At 40.4% G+C, this 17,287-nt stretch overlaps 1 protein-coding gene across 5 annotated transcripts in view; it reads right to left on the bottom strand.

Moving 5' to 3' along the window:
• The window catches only part of LIMCH1 (LIM and calponin homology domains 1), a 179,540-nt gene that overhangs the window by 43,103 nt on the left and 119,150 nt on the right, over window positions 1-17,287 (bottom strand). For 4 of the 5 annotated variants that reach the window (XM_086746345.1, XM_086746344.1, XM_086746348.1 and 1 more), the window contains 8 exons: window positions 16,743-17,015; window positions 10,336-10,626; window positions 8,851-9,105; window positions 7,186-7,530; window positions 6,151-6,474; window positions 5,351-5,584; window positions 4,181-4,429; window positions 3,192-3,227 (listed from right to left, as the gene is read on the bottom strand). In XM_086746345.1, the coding sequence (XP_086602471.1) occupies window positions 3,192-3,227; window positions 4,181-4,429; window positions 5,351-5,584; window positions 6,151-6,474; window positions 7,186-7,530; window positions 8,851-9,105; window positions 10,336-10,626; window positions 16,743-17,015 (2,007 nt within the window). The remainder of the gene's footprint in view (window positions 1-3,191; window positions 3,228-4,180; window positions 4,430-5,350; window positions 5,585-6,150; window positions 6,475-7,185; window positions 7,531-8,850; window positions 9,106-10,335; window positions 10,627-16,742; window positions 17,016-17,287) is intronic. The other variant, XM_086746346.1, reaches the window with a different exon arrangement.

The raw sequence follows: 17,287 nt of genomic DNA on the forward strand, positions 1-17,287 counted from the left end.
TTTGAAACTCAACATTAAGAAAAGCCCTTAGTGTTAAGTATTTGCCACCTTGTGCTTACTGGGTCAAACTGGTTGTGTGGGTCCTTTCTTGTACCCTTCCCTCATGTCAGAGAATTTTTCATTCACATAGAGGAGAAGAAAATAGAAGATGTGAAATGGTGGTAACTGGTTCTAGCAGAGTGCACAAATACTTGCCCTCTGCCATTTGCGATGGGAAAATAAAAATACTTTCTACCAAGAGTCCCCTGATGTGCTAATGAAAGGCTAGTAATTATTCCCTGCGTTCACTCAGGGTCTCGCAGGGTGCACAGAGGCAGCAAACCCAAAGGTTTTATGGCTATTAACAATGTGATAAAAAGGTACTCTGGAAAAGGCTTCAGCCTAGGCCAGGAATCAAGCTATACAGTACAACCCCGCATGCACCTTCTACTCTAGTTGTCACCTCCTGCTGCTGGACCTTCATTGCTATGGATAAGCAACCAGCCAGGTTCAAACATTAACTCTGCAGCAACGTGTCATTGCGCAAATGTTTTTCCCCAGGAGAGCGATCTGAAGGAGTCACATCTCAAAGCACCGTGCTCTACTCTGATCAACATGGAACAGGCATTAACCAGAGCCGTCTACTTCCCTGAATACATGGAGGACAACTGAAAGTTCTACATTGACTTCTCTGCCTGACAAGTTCACTCTTAGAAAAGAATCAGAAGCCAAATCTCTGAGCTTCTGCGAAAGACACTGAGTCCCACATCATTTCTCCCTACTTCTTTCACAGATAAACTACAAGTGACTCCAGTCCATCACTAACACCTGCATGAATTGAGCTAGATTTGCTCCTTCCTCCAACTACGTGCTGGGCCAGCAGGCACAGAGTGTGCAAGTAGACTGGAGAGATGTAATGGTACCAAAGCAATGTTCATGAATTTTCTGCCATTAGCAAAGTTCTGGGGATTGTATCCAAACTCTGGCAGCAACAGGCCTTTCTGCTGAGCAGTGTACCAGACCTGCTGTTCTAAGAAAGATCTGTGAAAAAACACTGCACAGACCAATAGTGTATTTTGGACAGTTCGGTCCTTGGGATGATGTGATTTTTAAGTTATGCTACTTTATTATTGCAAATTACAGTTGTTCTTGTCAGTGATATAATGCAGCAATTTTTTTTAAACAAATATGAAGAAGTGTTGGATAAAAAAAAAGTCCCCAAGGACTTAAGCATTCAGACTATTTAATTTAAAATTGGTAAAAACCTTCTTTTTATGAGAAGGCATTTATTATGTAACCGCATTACCATTTTACAGGCATAATAAGACTTCAGAAACATCAATAAAACATAAAAAATGACAGGCTGGCTAAAGAAGCAGACTCTAGTAAACAAATACTCAAAAATCTCAGCTCACTATAATTCGCTTGTTAGGCTTAAAGTATAAAGCACAAGCCTAAACTCACACTGTCACACTGTCCCCAAAATCCAGCCACATCTCTGCGGGAGACAGGAAAGGGGCTCATCAGCAGCAACACACCAAGTATTGCCTCTTCTGGACCTTGAGACAGACCAGGGGTGATGACAATATCTAGCACTCACTAACCAGCGAAGAGAACTTTGTCAGTCTAACAAGGGATTTTCTAGTTTTACTGCTGGAATAAACAGCATCTAGTCTAAGACTGAATTCAAGTTACAGAGTTTTCAAAGGAGACTTGACAAACATTTTGGAAGCATTTTAAATGTCAGTTCAATTTATTTTTCCTCCTTGAGAGCCAAATTTTACTAGATTCTTTTTAAGTACTTCATCTTCAGAAGGAAGAGCACAATCTTACTGTTTATAAGAAATTAAAATACAGTTTAGGAAAATAGTTGCTCTGTAAACTGTGGCACATCTGGAAAGGATGACAATGAGGCTTGAACATTTACTGTTTTGCCTTTTAAAACATCATCAGAATCAATGCGAAGTAAACAGTATGATTTATCCATCTTTGCTACTCTCACATTATCCAGCCAAATGCACTGCAATGCCTCTTTGAAGGCATCTCCATGTACCTTCTCTCATCTTTGCACTTAATACAGACATACCATGGGAAAACAAATGAACAAATAATCAGACAGGCAGGCCTTCTGAAATGGCAGGGAAGTCTCCATTGTTACGTATAACACTTCTGTGTTGCTGTGCTCTTTTTAGCTCATCTCTTCATTTGATTGAACAGATTTCTGCTGCTTGAAAATGATCACGTTTACTTTGTGGTCAGAGGACATAGGCTTTTCTCAGCATAAAGATATTACAGATCTTGTAAAGAATATTCAGTCCATGATTCTAGCCCTTATCATTGGAGGAAAGGGTGAACAATGACATATACTTGTTATTAAAAAAACCCACCATGCTGTTTCCATTTTGTGATTTAATCTGGGAGACAGAGAAGGTCATGTGCATTTCTGTGAACAGAAGCAGGATACTAAGGACATTATTATGCGGGTATTTCCCAGCTACTTCTTTGCTTCTAAATGCCTGCACTTTGTAAGAATAGCTAATACTTTCACAAAGCTTTCTAAATGACATTGCATACTATTCGGAACTACAGTTTACATACATAGACACATACAATTAAAATCTGTTTGAGTGCAATAAATGTCACAGTCCCTTTTGTCAAAAGTAAAGCATCGAGGTGAAGAGCTTAAAAAAATGAAGTTTAGTACATTATCAGATTAAACCCAACCTAGAAGGGATTAAACGAAAAAGACAATAAAGGTTGTATTTTCCTGGCATTTATTCTGAAGATCACAATGGATTTTATTTTACTTTGGGATTTCCTTTTTTGTCCTATATAGTTCATACTTAATTTGTTTCTTCAACACCCAGCCCAGATTCAACCCAATTCTCTTTACCTGTAGCTGATTAGAAGCAATGGAAATTCAGAAGACAAACAAAATAAAAGAAAAGAAAAAAAAAGGAAACAATACTTTAAGCAACAGCTGCACATTAGTGTTATGCTCAGTTTTTATGGGCTTTTATATTAAAATTATTTTTAGCTGCAATGTAAGCCATATTGCATTCCATTTTTCAGTGCTTTTCTGAAAAATTTATTTGCTGGAACACTGCAAAAGAATAATGAGGCATCAATTGCATTTTAAATTAGTAGAAAGACAGGAAAGCATGCAGTGTAAGTTGTTTAAAACAGAATCTTGTGAACACAAGACAACTTACTCTGCATCATCAGACACAGTCGTTCTGGGGCCGAATCTACAAGACCAAATATAAAATTAGAGTGCTGATAAACACATTAAGTAGTAATTGCAACTGGACCCATACAATTTGGATAATTGCCACTTGGACATCCAACCTGTACTAGTAAAGTTGACCAAAGAAGAATGATACTGTTCAGGGATTACATATCCAGCAGACAAGACTTACCTAATCATCTGGAGGTCAAACTACGTAAGAACACCACCCATCCCTCCCTGACTCCATACTAATGCCCCCATTATAAAAATCTGCTGAAGTATACCTAAAATGGGTGTAGAAAATAGTTACTGAAAATAGACAATATATTAACATCTACATTAAGTGCCACGCATGCGACGAATGGAGACAAAACTTCACAGCTACATTCCACAGTAGTGCTCAGAATCACCATTACTGAAGTATGGAAGAGACAAATATCATAGGCAGAAAGTGAGCCACAGGATTTCCTTTTTGTTGTTGTTGTTTTTTTTTTTTTTGGGGAGGGGGGTGTGTAGCTGAAAAAAGGTACCAGTAATACACAAGTCAGTGTCATTCACTAAAGTGACAGTCTTGTTTAGAGCCATGCAAACTGATTTGTATCTGGGATTTATCTTAAAAGAATATCAAGTACAAAAGTCAACATTGCAACATTTTCTGATCATGGAGAAGCAAGTTACAGATCTCTAAAAGAGCAGAGTCCAGTTGAACCTCTGCTATTCATAAACCTTTTTTGCAATTCAACATATATACTGTAAACAAGTATTTCCTTTCAATTAGCTTTCATTTCAATATTTCAAGTATTTCAAAAGAAAATACATTACACAACTATTCTGTTTGTTTCTAAAATGCATATTACTGACATAGAGTATTTTAGTCTGGACTGAAAACACACCAGGCAATGCACAATCTGAATTCTGAAGTGTGCACACAGGGGCGTACAAGCTGCGTGATTCACACCATTCAGAGCTCACGTTTGCAGATGCTCATCCTTGGATGGCAATGTTTCCAATTTGTTTTCCTCAGGAATCTCCTGAAGCTTAGATGTTTGACCAAGGTGGACTTCATTAAGGCTATCTTCACCCAGCTGGGCAGTACAAATAGTTTCATCTTGTCCTGCAGGAGGGAGATGGCATTTTTCGTGTCCTTGCTGCTCTTCTTGCAATGGTTTTATTACAGGTTTTCCAGAGCTATTGATGCAGACTTGTGGACTTTTTTCAGGCCTGAGTGAGCCAAAGGCAGCAGTGCAAAGAGATGTATTAAACAACATTTGAAAAATCACACATACATAATGAAAAGCATAACTGTAAGCTAACAAAAAAAAAAAAACAACCCAAAACCCAAATAGCTGATAAGTGACAAGCTAAGTGTGGCAGGTGCACAAAACGTAATTTTAATAGAGAGCTTGTACTTCCATTCCTCTAAGTCATTGTCAAAGACTAAAGTATTAAGTACATATTTTAACTAGGCTATTCAACTTAAGTTCTTCTCAAACCACTGTTCAATTCTATGGTAGGTGACAGAGGTTTTTCTTCTCCTGGCTGAGCTGTACAGTTTTTCATCTGTGTATGCACAGGCCACGCACATCCTTCCCTTCTCATGTACTTTGAAGAGGTTGATGAATAAGAACCTTTCCACTCTTGCTTGTATGAGGCTCAACCAGCCAACACATAACTCTGCGCAAAGGCTTAAACCACCAACTTCCCCACTTGGCCTTACTCATCTGAACAAAGGTGCTTAGAAAGACACCGAGCCTTATCAGGAGGGATCTTGGGATCCCTAGATTTCCTGTTTGGAAGACACTGGCACCAGCTAAGCCATAGACAAGCATCTAGCCTACCATATCAGCTCATATTTAACCAGAAGCCTCTGCAAATGTAACACAATCTTGCTATGCCTATCTATTTGCACACAGTTAGAATTTTGCATCTGGTAGAGCTCTGCTCTAAGTCTTTACAAGGCTCTACCAAAAGTGCCAGAAACTCTGCATTGCCTTCTTTTGAGCAGAAAGAGTCGTCACAGAATCGAGAACAAGTATGGAAGAAAGCACTGCTGGGCCAACAGCAACTCCTCCAGATCAAGAGATCTTGGCAAACAACCCACAGGGCAGCTAAACGAGGGAAGGAGAATCAGAACTTTCTTACCTCATAGTTTTCTCCTCGAGTTCTCTAGCTGTGCCCTGCTTATTTTGCTGCTTTGAAAATGGCATGGGAAGGAACTGCTTAACGCTGGGCCCAGGCTGTTTTAGGAAAGCTCCAGTTCTTCTGGCCAACATGTCATCTCTTTGTGGGTCTGGAAATTTCACTTTGTCTTCTGTTCCACTGCTCTGCTGCTGAGGGATTTCAAGCTGTTCTTGGCTTTCTTCTTGTGTGACAGTACTGCTCAGAGAGACAAGTGACACTGTTCCATGATAATGCTCATTTGTACAGCCAAGGCAAGCGGCTGCTCAGGCAACGTGGGGTACTGTTACTCAAAACACAGTTGCAGAGTGATGGGCAACTAGGCATCTTTAGCTACAGTGCAGGGAGTGAGAGCAAGAGGAAACTATGTTGAACACTGCACTTATGTAGGTAATGCATTAGAAGTTAGATGTTGCACAAAAATGTATGCGAGGAATCATTCACTTGGAAGCTGGCATAAAAGTTTGGACAAAGCACCACGGATTGCAAAAGAAATCCCCCCAAAAGATGAAAGACTGTTTTCATGCTGAATAGCAATTAACAACTGAAATACTTAAATATTATGAAAGAAAACAGACTGTTTTATGTTCATAGGATACATTCTTGTAAGTAATTTCATAAAACAGAACACATGCCATGATGAATGAGTAAAACACATCTTTAAAGGTCTTGTGAAGAACGGAACAACATTGCTGACTGATCCAAGCTAACACTACACACAAACCAGGCGTGAAGCTCAGAGGGATCTGCTTCTGTTCTCTGACCTTTCTGCTTCCCGTGAAGCCTTCAAATCCTTCTCACGAGCTATTGCCTCTCCTTGCTGTTGCCGCAGCAGATGAGAAGCTACTGACAGGGGAGGACAATGTACAGGAACGGGGCTAGTGGTACGCCTCTGAAAAGTTCCCATCCTTCTAACCAACATATCATCTCTCTCAATGTCCGGTAAATGCCCAACACGGTCTTCCTCGCTGCTTTCTTGCCATTTGTTCAAACCGCACAGGGTTTGTTTCTCAGAGATGATGCCAAAAGTCGGGACAGGTGATGGCATTCTCCTGCAAGAGTCATCTGCACCTGACTTGGCTACCTTACTAGCGATGAGATTGAGAGGAGGGGTGAGATAAACAAAACATTCTCAGGTCAAAGGAAAGGCATGAAGACGACTCCTTCAACTCAGTTTGCAAATGTTTTACAAACACACAAACTTAACTGAATGAGTTGTTTGCTAAAAGCAATCATTAAAAATTCTTGCTACAGCCACAGACTAAGCGATTAAAGAAAAGCCAAATAAATGTAAGCTCTGTTAATATGTTAACTTCCTGGAGTTGTAATTCTCTTTCAGATAAATGCCAGAAACACCAGAGCACCAATACACCTTGGTTTTAGCATTACATCTTCAAAAAGAAAGTAAATCCATTAGGTTTAAAGAAATCTTTTTTTTGAACATCAGTAAGGCCAGCAAGAAGAACAACAAATTCCTAATGTGCTGAAAGCAGGCAGAGCAAAGCCGCTGGGATCCAAGAAGCAGAAAAAGCTTGAACGACAGCTCAGACTCTGAGATACCAGTGATTTCACTGCTCATCAGAAATTTTGAGGCAAGCTCTCAGAAGACCTTTGCACAGTGTTTTGCATAACCCTAAACACGTTAAGATACTGTGAAGGCGTCAGACGACTTCTGAACAAAGCCGTGCATGTAAACAACTCTTAGGTCTATGCTGCAGTCCACCCCCATGCAGATAAGCATCTGGCAAGAACAGGTCTCATTTCCAGCTCAGCGGTGCCTCCTAAGCCACACCAAATACCTGGATTCATTCTGTGGCTTAGATACTTCATCGCTGTGTTCAGCAAACCCGAGACTGCCAACAGGGGTTGAAGGAGAGCTTTCAACATCAGAGTGACTCTCCACACCATCTTTCTTGCTTTCCTTTTCTGTTCCACTCTTGGATGAAACTCTGCCAACAACGAGCTTGTCCCATTTCTGTTGATCAATCTCAGTTACTGGCCCAAAATGCACAAACTTCTGCTTGGGGCTGCCAGCCTTTTTGTTTGCTCTGGCTTTGCGGACAGCAAAATCATCATCGGCTGCTGCTTTCACTGTGATTTCAGCTGGTGGCAGAGTGCCTCTGGGACATTTGAAATCTTCTTCACTAGTCAGAATGAAGAGTAAAAGAACACCCCCCCCCAAAATGAGACCTCAGAATAAAGCAAATTCAATGCTCCTACAATTTTGAAGGGTTTTTATTTTAAAATTCAAGGACACAAGTACAAACAGCTGTGGTATACTGAGGCCCAATGACAGATAAAATCTGAAGATATAGCAGACCTGTTGGAGAAATGCTGGGAGCACATCCATGGAAGCCCTTCCTTAGGGGAAGGAATGTAGCATACAGCCCATTCCAGACGCAGTTCTTCACCCTAACAAAGCCATTGTTCCCTTATCTGCTCACGTAGAGCTGGGCCAGGCACTATGTGGGACTCCATGGCACCAGTACACCCACCTTTGTCACAGTGGAGTTCCAGTGGCACTAGAGCACCAGTAAGAGCAATTCACTTATCCTAAACCAAGGGGACTGAATCTTTATTTTAATAAATCACCTCAAAAGTAATGGAGAGAGTACTAATATCTTTGAGAGGAGAGAATGACTGAGTTTTGATGGTTTGTATTAGAGCTGAAATTACACACAGTCACCACATTGTTAGAAGAATGCCTGAACAGATGGCCACCTTTAATTGGAAAATGGTACATGCCTAAACAGGAAGGCTAGGAGTTATTATCCTTTCCTCCTGGAGTCACAAATCACCTGCCTACGTTATAGCCCATCTCCATAAGGAAATAGCTTAGAATAACTGCTTTATACCAGCTCCCTTTGTGGAGGTCTAGTTTACAATAAGAGCAAGTCTACTGCATACAACATGGCTCCCGAAACCCCTGCTGCAGTGACAAAGTGCTGGTGTATTTACTCGCACTGGAGTACAATGCCAGGCAGATGTATTAGCTCAGGTCTCAAAAACAGTATAGCTACATGAATGCAGTGAGATGCTGATCCTCACTTAACATCCCCAAGGTGTAATGCCTCAGGCCCTGAAGACAGCTTGGTTAGCAGCAGCACAGTTGAGTGACCACCACTGAGTTAGTGATGCCACATGGACCTTTCTGCTGTTCAACTCAGAGCAGCTTCAAAGCAGATTGATCCAGGAGACAAGAGTCCTTTGTGATATGACATGAAGAGTGTCCACTGGGGCAGTGACTGTGAAACTACTACAGTGCTGTAAATGCTGAACACACTTTCATTTAATGATAGATAGCATCCCTGTACAGATTTTGGACTTCGAAATTTTAAATAGATGCAGATTGGTTGTCATCACGGCATTCTTCAAGTTTAAAACTACAAGCACACACAGTGGATTGTGACACACTAAACATGCTTCCTTAGGGTTGCAATCTGGTCTACAGGCAGAAACTGTACCTGGGCTCCCCTGACAGCTTCAGTCTTTTCCAGGTCTCCAGATCTGCTTTTGTTACAGAGGTGTTCCCAAAAATCACACCTTCTTGCAGCTGAGGAAGGGTACTTTGAGATTTCCGTTTAGCCAAATCATCTCTCTCAGTATCAGGATCTTTCACCTGCTGTTCCTCCTCTGGCTCAGTCTTCTCAGTTTGCAGAAGTGGGTTCTCTTTGCTTGTCACTATTTGCCTTGCTGATGCCATGTGCACCCGTCTTCTTCTAATTTAATGCACATTCCAGTTCAGCAAGAAAAGATATTTCAAGGGAGCAATGATAAATCAGTTTCAACAGAAGAGATTCAGAGCACCAGAAGATAAAATTGATTTTATAAGTTTAGTTCTACATTAATGTTAGGAAGCAAGCATGGAATGAATAATTTGAAGTTGAAACCTCTAATCTATGCTGTCCCACTCAGAGACTACTGAGACCACTTCATCGCATGACTTCTATTCCCAGCTCCAGCAAGAAAAAAGTTATTACTGTATTGAGCATTTCTGCAATAAGCTCTCTCTTAAATAGTTACAAATATCTAATTTCCGTATTATTAGCGAAGTGAATTCAAGTTTTGCTTGCAAACAGACTCCAGAATTTCTTTGATTTTAGAGTCATGTCAATAGAATTAGAATATTAAAATTTGGTTATGTACTCTTCAGATGCCCTGCCAAACTAGTAATTAGAAAATGTTAATATAATCAAATTACCAGCAGCTGAAAGGCACATTTTGCATTACTGAAAAGAGCTACTAGATAGTAAGTTTTCTGAATGTATCAGTTATCACAGTCAACTGTTGCGGATTACCTAGGATCACTTCTCTTTGCACAAATAAAACAAATATACTTGTTTCCTGAAGAAGAGCTGCACCTATCAGATACTTATGTTTAGCAGTTTCTTAAAGGTCTCTATCACTGGACTGAAGAAAGAAGAGATTTTCTAGGCTGAAACCTTGTAACTCATGCCTCATTTCCAAAACCACTGCTGTATAAGAGACATTAGGACTACATGCAACACAATTTGGTGCAGTATAGCAGGCGTATATATTCAGTGCCTTAACTAAAGACATAAGTGAGTCCATGTTTGATGTAGAGTACTAAAAGGGCATTAGATGAAACAAATGCATCCAAAAACGTGCACTGAAAATGCTCAGCAAAAGAACTGAGATGCAAAATGTTTCTTCTAAGTTTATTCTCCACTACTCATGCTCATGAGCTTAGATAAAAAAGGTGTCTGTTTTTTATGTTACTTACACTCACAGCCAGTTTAAGCTCCTGGTCCTGATACTCTAACAAAAAAATTACAGCTGGTAATCTACATCTCTTTTCTTTGTTCACTTTATGATAAAACATTTGCATCTACTTTAGCCTGTAAGTTTTTTGATGCCAAGATAGATTTAGCATCAAGCCATGTGAAATTAAGCATTATAATAGACAGAAAAAGACCATTAATGCACACCTTGCATGTTCCTGCTTTTCCATCTGCAATGGCTTCTTAACGTCTTCCAGTTTACCTTTATCTTTACTTGTATAGGGTCCAATTACAAAGGAGTTAAATGGAACTATGTGTTTGGGTTGATTCATTCTGGCTCTCCGGGTGGCAAAGTCATCCTTTTCTAAATCAGGAACTCTGCTGGCTGCTTCATCTTCTGAACCAGAATCCTTCCCTTGATAATATGTCATGAAGGGGTTGTCCTTGCGAAGGATGATGTCTGGAGTGCTTGCGTTGTCTTCACATGTTGGCTTTTTACTGACACAGAGCAAAATTAAAAAAAGCTCTTGATGCACCAGGAAGGGAGAGGGCAGTGGCAGCACTCATCTCCAGGTCATAAAACAAGCACAGTTAATCAAATACGCTCCAGGCTGCTATTAGATTGGGCAAACCCTTGTTATAAATAAAACTTATATACAAGTAACAGATCCGCAAGGACTTCACACAGAAAATGAGCATGTTGGATCTTTACTTATTTTAGCTATAACTAGAAGAATCAGTAAGGACTAGTTTAATACACTAGATGCAGTGAATGTAGTACTGTAAATGGCAGTATTAAACTTCTTCAACACTTCAAACAAAGAAAGAGATTTGATGCAAATACCTGATCCCTGGCCAACATTGCTGAATCCTGAAATACCAAACATTTGGCACTTTTCCTTCTTAATGGCTCTATTTTTTTTTAAGACCTGAGTAATCACTGAGGGTTCTTGTCCTAATATTCTTAATTGCTTTTCTTCTCACACATATCCATGCTTGATTCTTTCCCCAACTAACCTTCCCTTTCCTCCAGAATAAGCCCTCTACGCCAATGCTGTCATACAGTAGCTACAACGATAGCACCAGTATGATACTGGCATGCTGGAACACACTGCCATCTGCCTTGGTCAGAGACTGATACCAACACAACCTTGTTGTTACTGAAGATTACGACAATAAAGACCCTTGACAGCTGGTACCCAGGAAGATTAAGCTTATTTTAACTTGTAATGGTCAATACTCTTAAGCAAACTGAAAAGACAGATGGCAAGAGCTGTGCGACTCTCCCATTTAAAACCAAATTGTATTTACTCATATTTTAGAAAGTTGGATTATCAAGCAGTAGACTGTTCCATGCAGTACTGTTGTAGGCTGTAAATATCTTGCATTTCCTCTTACATATAGTACACCTTGCTACACAACGGGAAAAAGAGGGTATCACAAAAGATTAAACAGAGTGACATTAAGAAAGCAAATCTAAACAGCTCAAGAGTTGCTTTGATTTTCTCTTCTATTTAAGAAAACAGTAGTGCTATAATTATCTGCTTTTCTAAAATATTTTAAAGCCCTGCAAGCCCTGCCACTTATTTTATGATTCCAGATGCCCTTTCAAAGTACTGCTCAACAAAGTTGCTGGAGAAAGTTACAGAGAAGCCATACACCATCCCTGAGAAGTCAGCCTGGCTCAGGCTTGGAGGACAGACGAGCACTGTCTGCTTCTGCCTTGTTATGCTGCAACGCATAGGACCCCCCGTTAGCGATGTCAAGAGCATGCTCTCAGATTAGCCAAATGCAATATTTTCCTTAATCCCTCTGAACGAACAAGATTTCATTTAAGGCAACAGACATCACTGGCACATGGCGCTCCAAAGGGAACTGCTGTCCCTCTCCCTCATAAGCATCTCTGTTCACAATAGCTTCAGAAGCTGGAACAGATGGCTCTGAGCTGCTGTATGCTTTGCAGTGTTCCACGTTTCTAACTCTCCATCAGCAACTATCATCCTATTCCTTAGCTTCCACTCATAACAACAATTCCTGCTCTTTCATCCCTAAAACAATACAGTAAGAAGTTTACTAAGGATGATGACTCTTACAGACACCAAAATCAAGAGACCTACAAGGTAATCTTCAGGTTCAAATTTCTCTCAATTCTAAATCACAGGTTGTCAATACACTAGTGTAATTTGCCCAAATCCAATTTGCTTTTTAAATCTGCAATACAGTAAGTTCAAGATGATAACCAAGGAAAAAGTCAGATTTTCCATTAATGGTTTGCTAAGGCATCTTTTGCTTCCCCAGTACAAGAACTGGAAAACTTTAGAGAAAACATACTGATCTAAAGTAGATACACTGTGCCTAATATTTTAGGCACAAAAGAAAACAGTTATCTAAAGTCACACACGCTAGAACTTTTTCTCCAAAATAAGCCAGGGTACACATGACTAACTTCATTTTTCAATCAGACTTTACTACTGGTACCATTATGCTTCTTTGAAATCTAATAACTTGGAAATAATTTTCAGAACCCCATTCATAAAGGGCATGTATCAAATCACATAATACTCCATTAAATCTTCCTTATATTACTTCTTAAATGAAAATCTGTAAGAGGAATACTTATTCAGCTGGTTAGGTACTGCTTTATGCTTTTAGTTTTTAAGAGGTATGTATAACAAAGTGATTATTCAGCAAAAACTACCGGATATTTCAATCTCATGTCCATCAATGCTACTGAAGCTTGAGAGCATCAAACATAGCATTTCTGAGAAGGCTGTTTTTTGTCAACAAAAATAGGGAGTTACAGTATTCAAAAGAATACGTTATGAGTCATTGTAATGAATAACCGAAGAACTTACAGTTTTTAGTATGTAACTAGACTTCAGCCATCAGTTTCTAGGTTAAGAATATTTTCCATTCATTTACATTTTGTTTTTAATGGAATCAGAGATTAACTGTGACATTTTGGGGTCTCACAAATCAGTCTGTGATGTTCCCAAAAGTACCTTTTAAGGCCACTTCACCATAGAGATAGCAAAGACTGCAATTTGAAGCTTGCAACGGACCAGAATTCCCTGCAGATCTGCAAACTGCTCTTGCATACTCAGCCCCAGCCCTTGCAGAAACAACACATGGATCCATGTTGGTACAGCAGGTGCTTCCAAAGTGTCAGACCACGGGTGTTTGCATTCACTGAAGCAGAGTCTTATAGAATCATAGAATGGTTAGAGTTGGAAGAGACCTTCAAAGGTCATCTAGTCCAACCCCCCTTGCAAGGAGCAGGGACATCCCCGACTAGATCAGGTTGCTCAGAGCCTCACCCAGCCTGGCCTTGAACGTTTCCAGGGATGGGGCATCCACCACCTCTCTCGGCAACCTGTTCCAGTGTTCTACAACTCACATTGTAAAAAAAATTTTCCTAATATCCAATCTAAATCTACCCCCCTCTATTTTAAAACCATTACCCCTTGTCCTATCACAACAGGCCCTACTGAACAGCCTTTCCCCATCTTTCTTGTAGGCCCCCTTGAGGTACTGGAAGACCACTATAAGGTCTCCCCGGAGCCTCCTCTTCTCCAGGCTGAACAGCCCCAACTCTCTCAGCCTGTCCTCATAGGAGAGGTGCTCCAGCCCTCTTATCATCTTTGTGGCCCTCCTCTGGACCTTCTCCTCTGGTCCTTGTCCTTCTTGTGTTGGGGGCTCCAGAACTGGACACAGTACTCCAGGTGGGGTCTCACCAGGGCAGAGTAGAGGGGGAGGATCACCTCCCTCGACCTGCTGGCCACGCTCCTCTTGATGCAGCCCAGGATGCGGTTGGCCTTCTGGGCTGCAAGGGCGCATTGCCGGCTCATGTTGAGCTTCTCGTCGAGCAGCACTCCCAAGTCCTTCTCCTCAGGGCTGCTCTCAATCCATTCTCCGCCCAGTCTGTATTTGTGCCTGGGATTGCCACTCATACAGCTTTATGGATCTTTCTATTGCATTTCAGAACAACAAAAGGGTTTTGTATACCTATGCACTGTCAAGATAAGGATCTATGTCCCTTTTGCAACAAACATGCCAAGAATTCTTCATTTGCTCACATTTATCTCTTGTCCTCCCTGACTCCGTAATTTATTAGAACAGACTTAATTCTCCTTCTCTTTTTAGGGAGTCTCCATGAGTCTGATCCTTATCTTTCAGATACAATTCTGTAAATAAGAGACAGATGCACACAGCAAGAAAGCAAGGAGTATCACATATCAATAAAAGACTGTGCTATAAAGAGACAATATGCTAGTTTGGGAAGAGGGAATGCCTTTTGGCATGAATTTGTATAGCATCTAGTTCAATGGAGTCCTTTCCTAGAACATGTTACAGCAGTGGAGATAAGTACTTAGATTCCAAGTAAAAAATGCCTTTGCATACAAGTTCAAATCCTTCCTGTACCGGACCCAGAAAGGCCTCCAGCTGAGTTTCAGCTTTAGGAACAATTAGAGGCCTTGTAGAACTCAAAGTCATAATAGGTGTCCTCCAGAGGTCAACATGTTGAGAGGAAACGGCCTGTAAACAACTCAGAGAAGGAGGAAGATGACTGACAACCTCACGTGAAAAAAAGAGTGGCTGGCATAATATAAAGATGGGGAGTAAGAGAGGCAAAAGAATAAAAAAAAGATCAGAGTACAGAAACAAGAGGGACTGAGAATTGTCAGTGCCACTAGTGCACAGAAATTTGAATTTGATGCCAAGAAGAGAGAGAAATTTGAGAAGTTCAAAGAACATGAAATGAGAATGAGACATTAAGAGAGATGATCACATGTTCCCCTGTATCCTAGTGTCACTGCTGAATTCTTCCCTTCTCCTCTTGCACTATTCTTCTACTTACACAAACAATTTTCCTTACAGACCTCTGACCCCAGTGCCTTTTCTGCTGTGTCCTCCTACAGTCTCCAGGAGCAGGTTCCTATTTCTGTATGGTGAAGCTTGGGCTACAAAGCTCTGCTCTTTGACCCTCAGCTGGGGCAGATAACCAGCAGCCTTCTTCCAACTGCCAAATTCCAGAAGTTGCTTCTGCTGAAAGCAAGGAGGGGAAATAGCTTGTTATTTCTGTTCCCTTCTCCTTCACCCCTGTCAGGACAACAGACTGTCCAAGGAGAAGAAACTTGATTTCATGCCAAAGAACCACTCATTTGATCCACGTGTGCTTCTTGCATGGAGATCAAGCCAGTAGATCAAATACAGGATTGGAATAGGGACTCCATGGTGAGCATCCTCCAAACACAAATGCCAACAGTGCTATCTGTTGTGCTCAACACTGCTCAGCTATTACTATATTTTACATACATACTTTACTGCATATTACTACATGACTAACATTAATGCTACAGCCTTGGACTCAGATTACACTAGTATCCTACTGCTTTATGGATTCCTCATCAACTAGCCCACCAACTCAGCCTGAAGGACTAATTTATGACTGATAGTTCCTCTTCATCAGTATTTGGCTTTGTTAAAGTAGTATCCAAGACTGCACACAAACACTGGTTCATTACAGCTTGACAAGACAGAAGCAAACCTGAGAAGAGGACGTATGACAGCGTATATACTGTGACTGTTTTAACTGCACATGGCACATCTGTATATGGCTGCAGACAAGCTTCACTGTACCTATAAACAGGCTGCATCACATCAAAGCTGTACTTTTTACTACTACATTTTGAAGCCCAGACTGCAGACCAGCACCTGCTAAACTACACACTGTCAGGATTTTACCCCACAATAAAAAATAAAACGTTTTAGACCAGAAAACATTTGCACACTTACCCTTTAGCAAAAACATTTTGATAATTTATAAGAGCCTAGTCTTCTGACATGTTGGTTAAAACTCTGCTTCATGTGCCATCCCCATGAAAAAGAGAAATTTTTCATGAGGATCCAATATCAGATGAAGGAAAGGTGAGGCCAGTGAGACTAGCCATCACTCAGCTCTTGAGTTAAAGAACAAGAAATAATCAAATTGAACAACATCCGAAAATAAATGACACAGGTAATAAGTGAGTAACTGCTGATACTCCATGCCAAAGTCAGTCAAATTATGACAGCTGAACTATGTCTCCATGCTTTAACTGGTACATGTGTTAACAAGCACTATACTTTTATAGTTCCTGCCATTAAAAATAAATGCATCATTTATTAACACAGCTAAAAATATTAACCACATAAAAAGTGAGGTTCAGTAAACGAAACCATCCCATCACCAACAAGCAAAGTAAGTTTCTGAAACTTCTGCCTAAACAAGGTATTTTAAATGTACATTTATGTGTATATATTATTAAATGCAAGAAAGCTTTAGGTAGAAGGGGACAAGTAGTCTGTGTAGTAGTTTTCTTGGAGTTTGTTTACATTATGCTGTAAGATGATAAAATTTATCAAAACAAATGCAGTTAGCGTCATACAACTCTGCAATCCACAGCTGCCACATCACAAGCCTTTTCAGAGCAAGACCTTCACTAGCAATTGTGAGTGCTTAGCAGACTGGATTTTTGTTAGGAGAAGTGAGATCACAGCGGATTGAGAAACTCACACTTCAGTCAATCCTAAAAATGTGAAGCGTGCACAATTTCCCACACCGTTGGGCTAACCTGCCATAGCGCTGCGCTGCTGACATGACCTTAATGCCAGCTTGTTCAAGTCTTCTTAACTTTCTGATCTCGTCTGCATCTTTCCCCTTGGGTGCTGATGTTTCTTTTTCACTATGTGAAGGAGACTGGTCTATGGAGTTTCCTTCATTTTGATTCAAATCTACTTGATTTTTAAGGGAGTTTGCCTCAGGAGCCACGGAGCCCACTTTCTCCTTTTCACACAGTCCTGATGTTTCATTCTGCTCTTCTTCTATGGTTTCAGGGTGGGGTTTGCTATTGAATTATACAAGGTAGTTTAATGTATGCTGTGCCTGAAACATATACACATTTATTATAAGCACATTTTGTTGATATCAAGACGCCAAAGGATATTCTGATGAATGATCCAGGAAAATAATTATGCTCTTTAATGGAAGTTGCTTCCTAGGCCAACTCAGAAGTGAAATATCAGTTGACAAACCAGCACAGAGAAACACATAGTCACAGCTATATAAACAGTACTGGTGTATAGAATACAACATACAAATAAATTTATTTCTAAAAAC

Source organism: Chlamydotis macqueenii, chromosome 4 (assembly GCF_036417535.1).
Source record: "Chlamydotis macqueenii isolate bChlMac1 chromosome 4, bChlMac1.mat, whole genome shotgun sequence".
In the NCBI taxonomy this organism is placed as follows: domain Eukaryota; kingdom Metazoa; phylum Chordata; class Aves; order Otidiformes; family Otididae; genus Chlamydotis; species Chlamydotis macqueenii.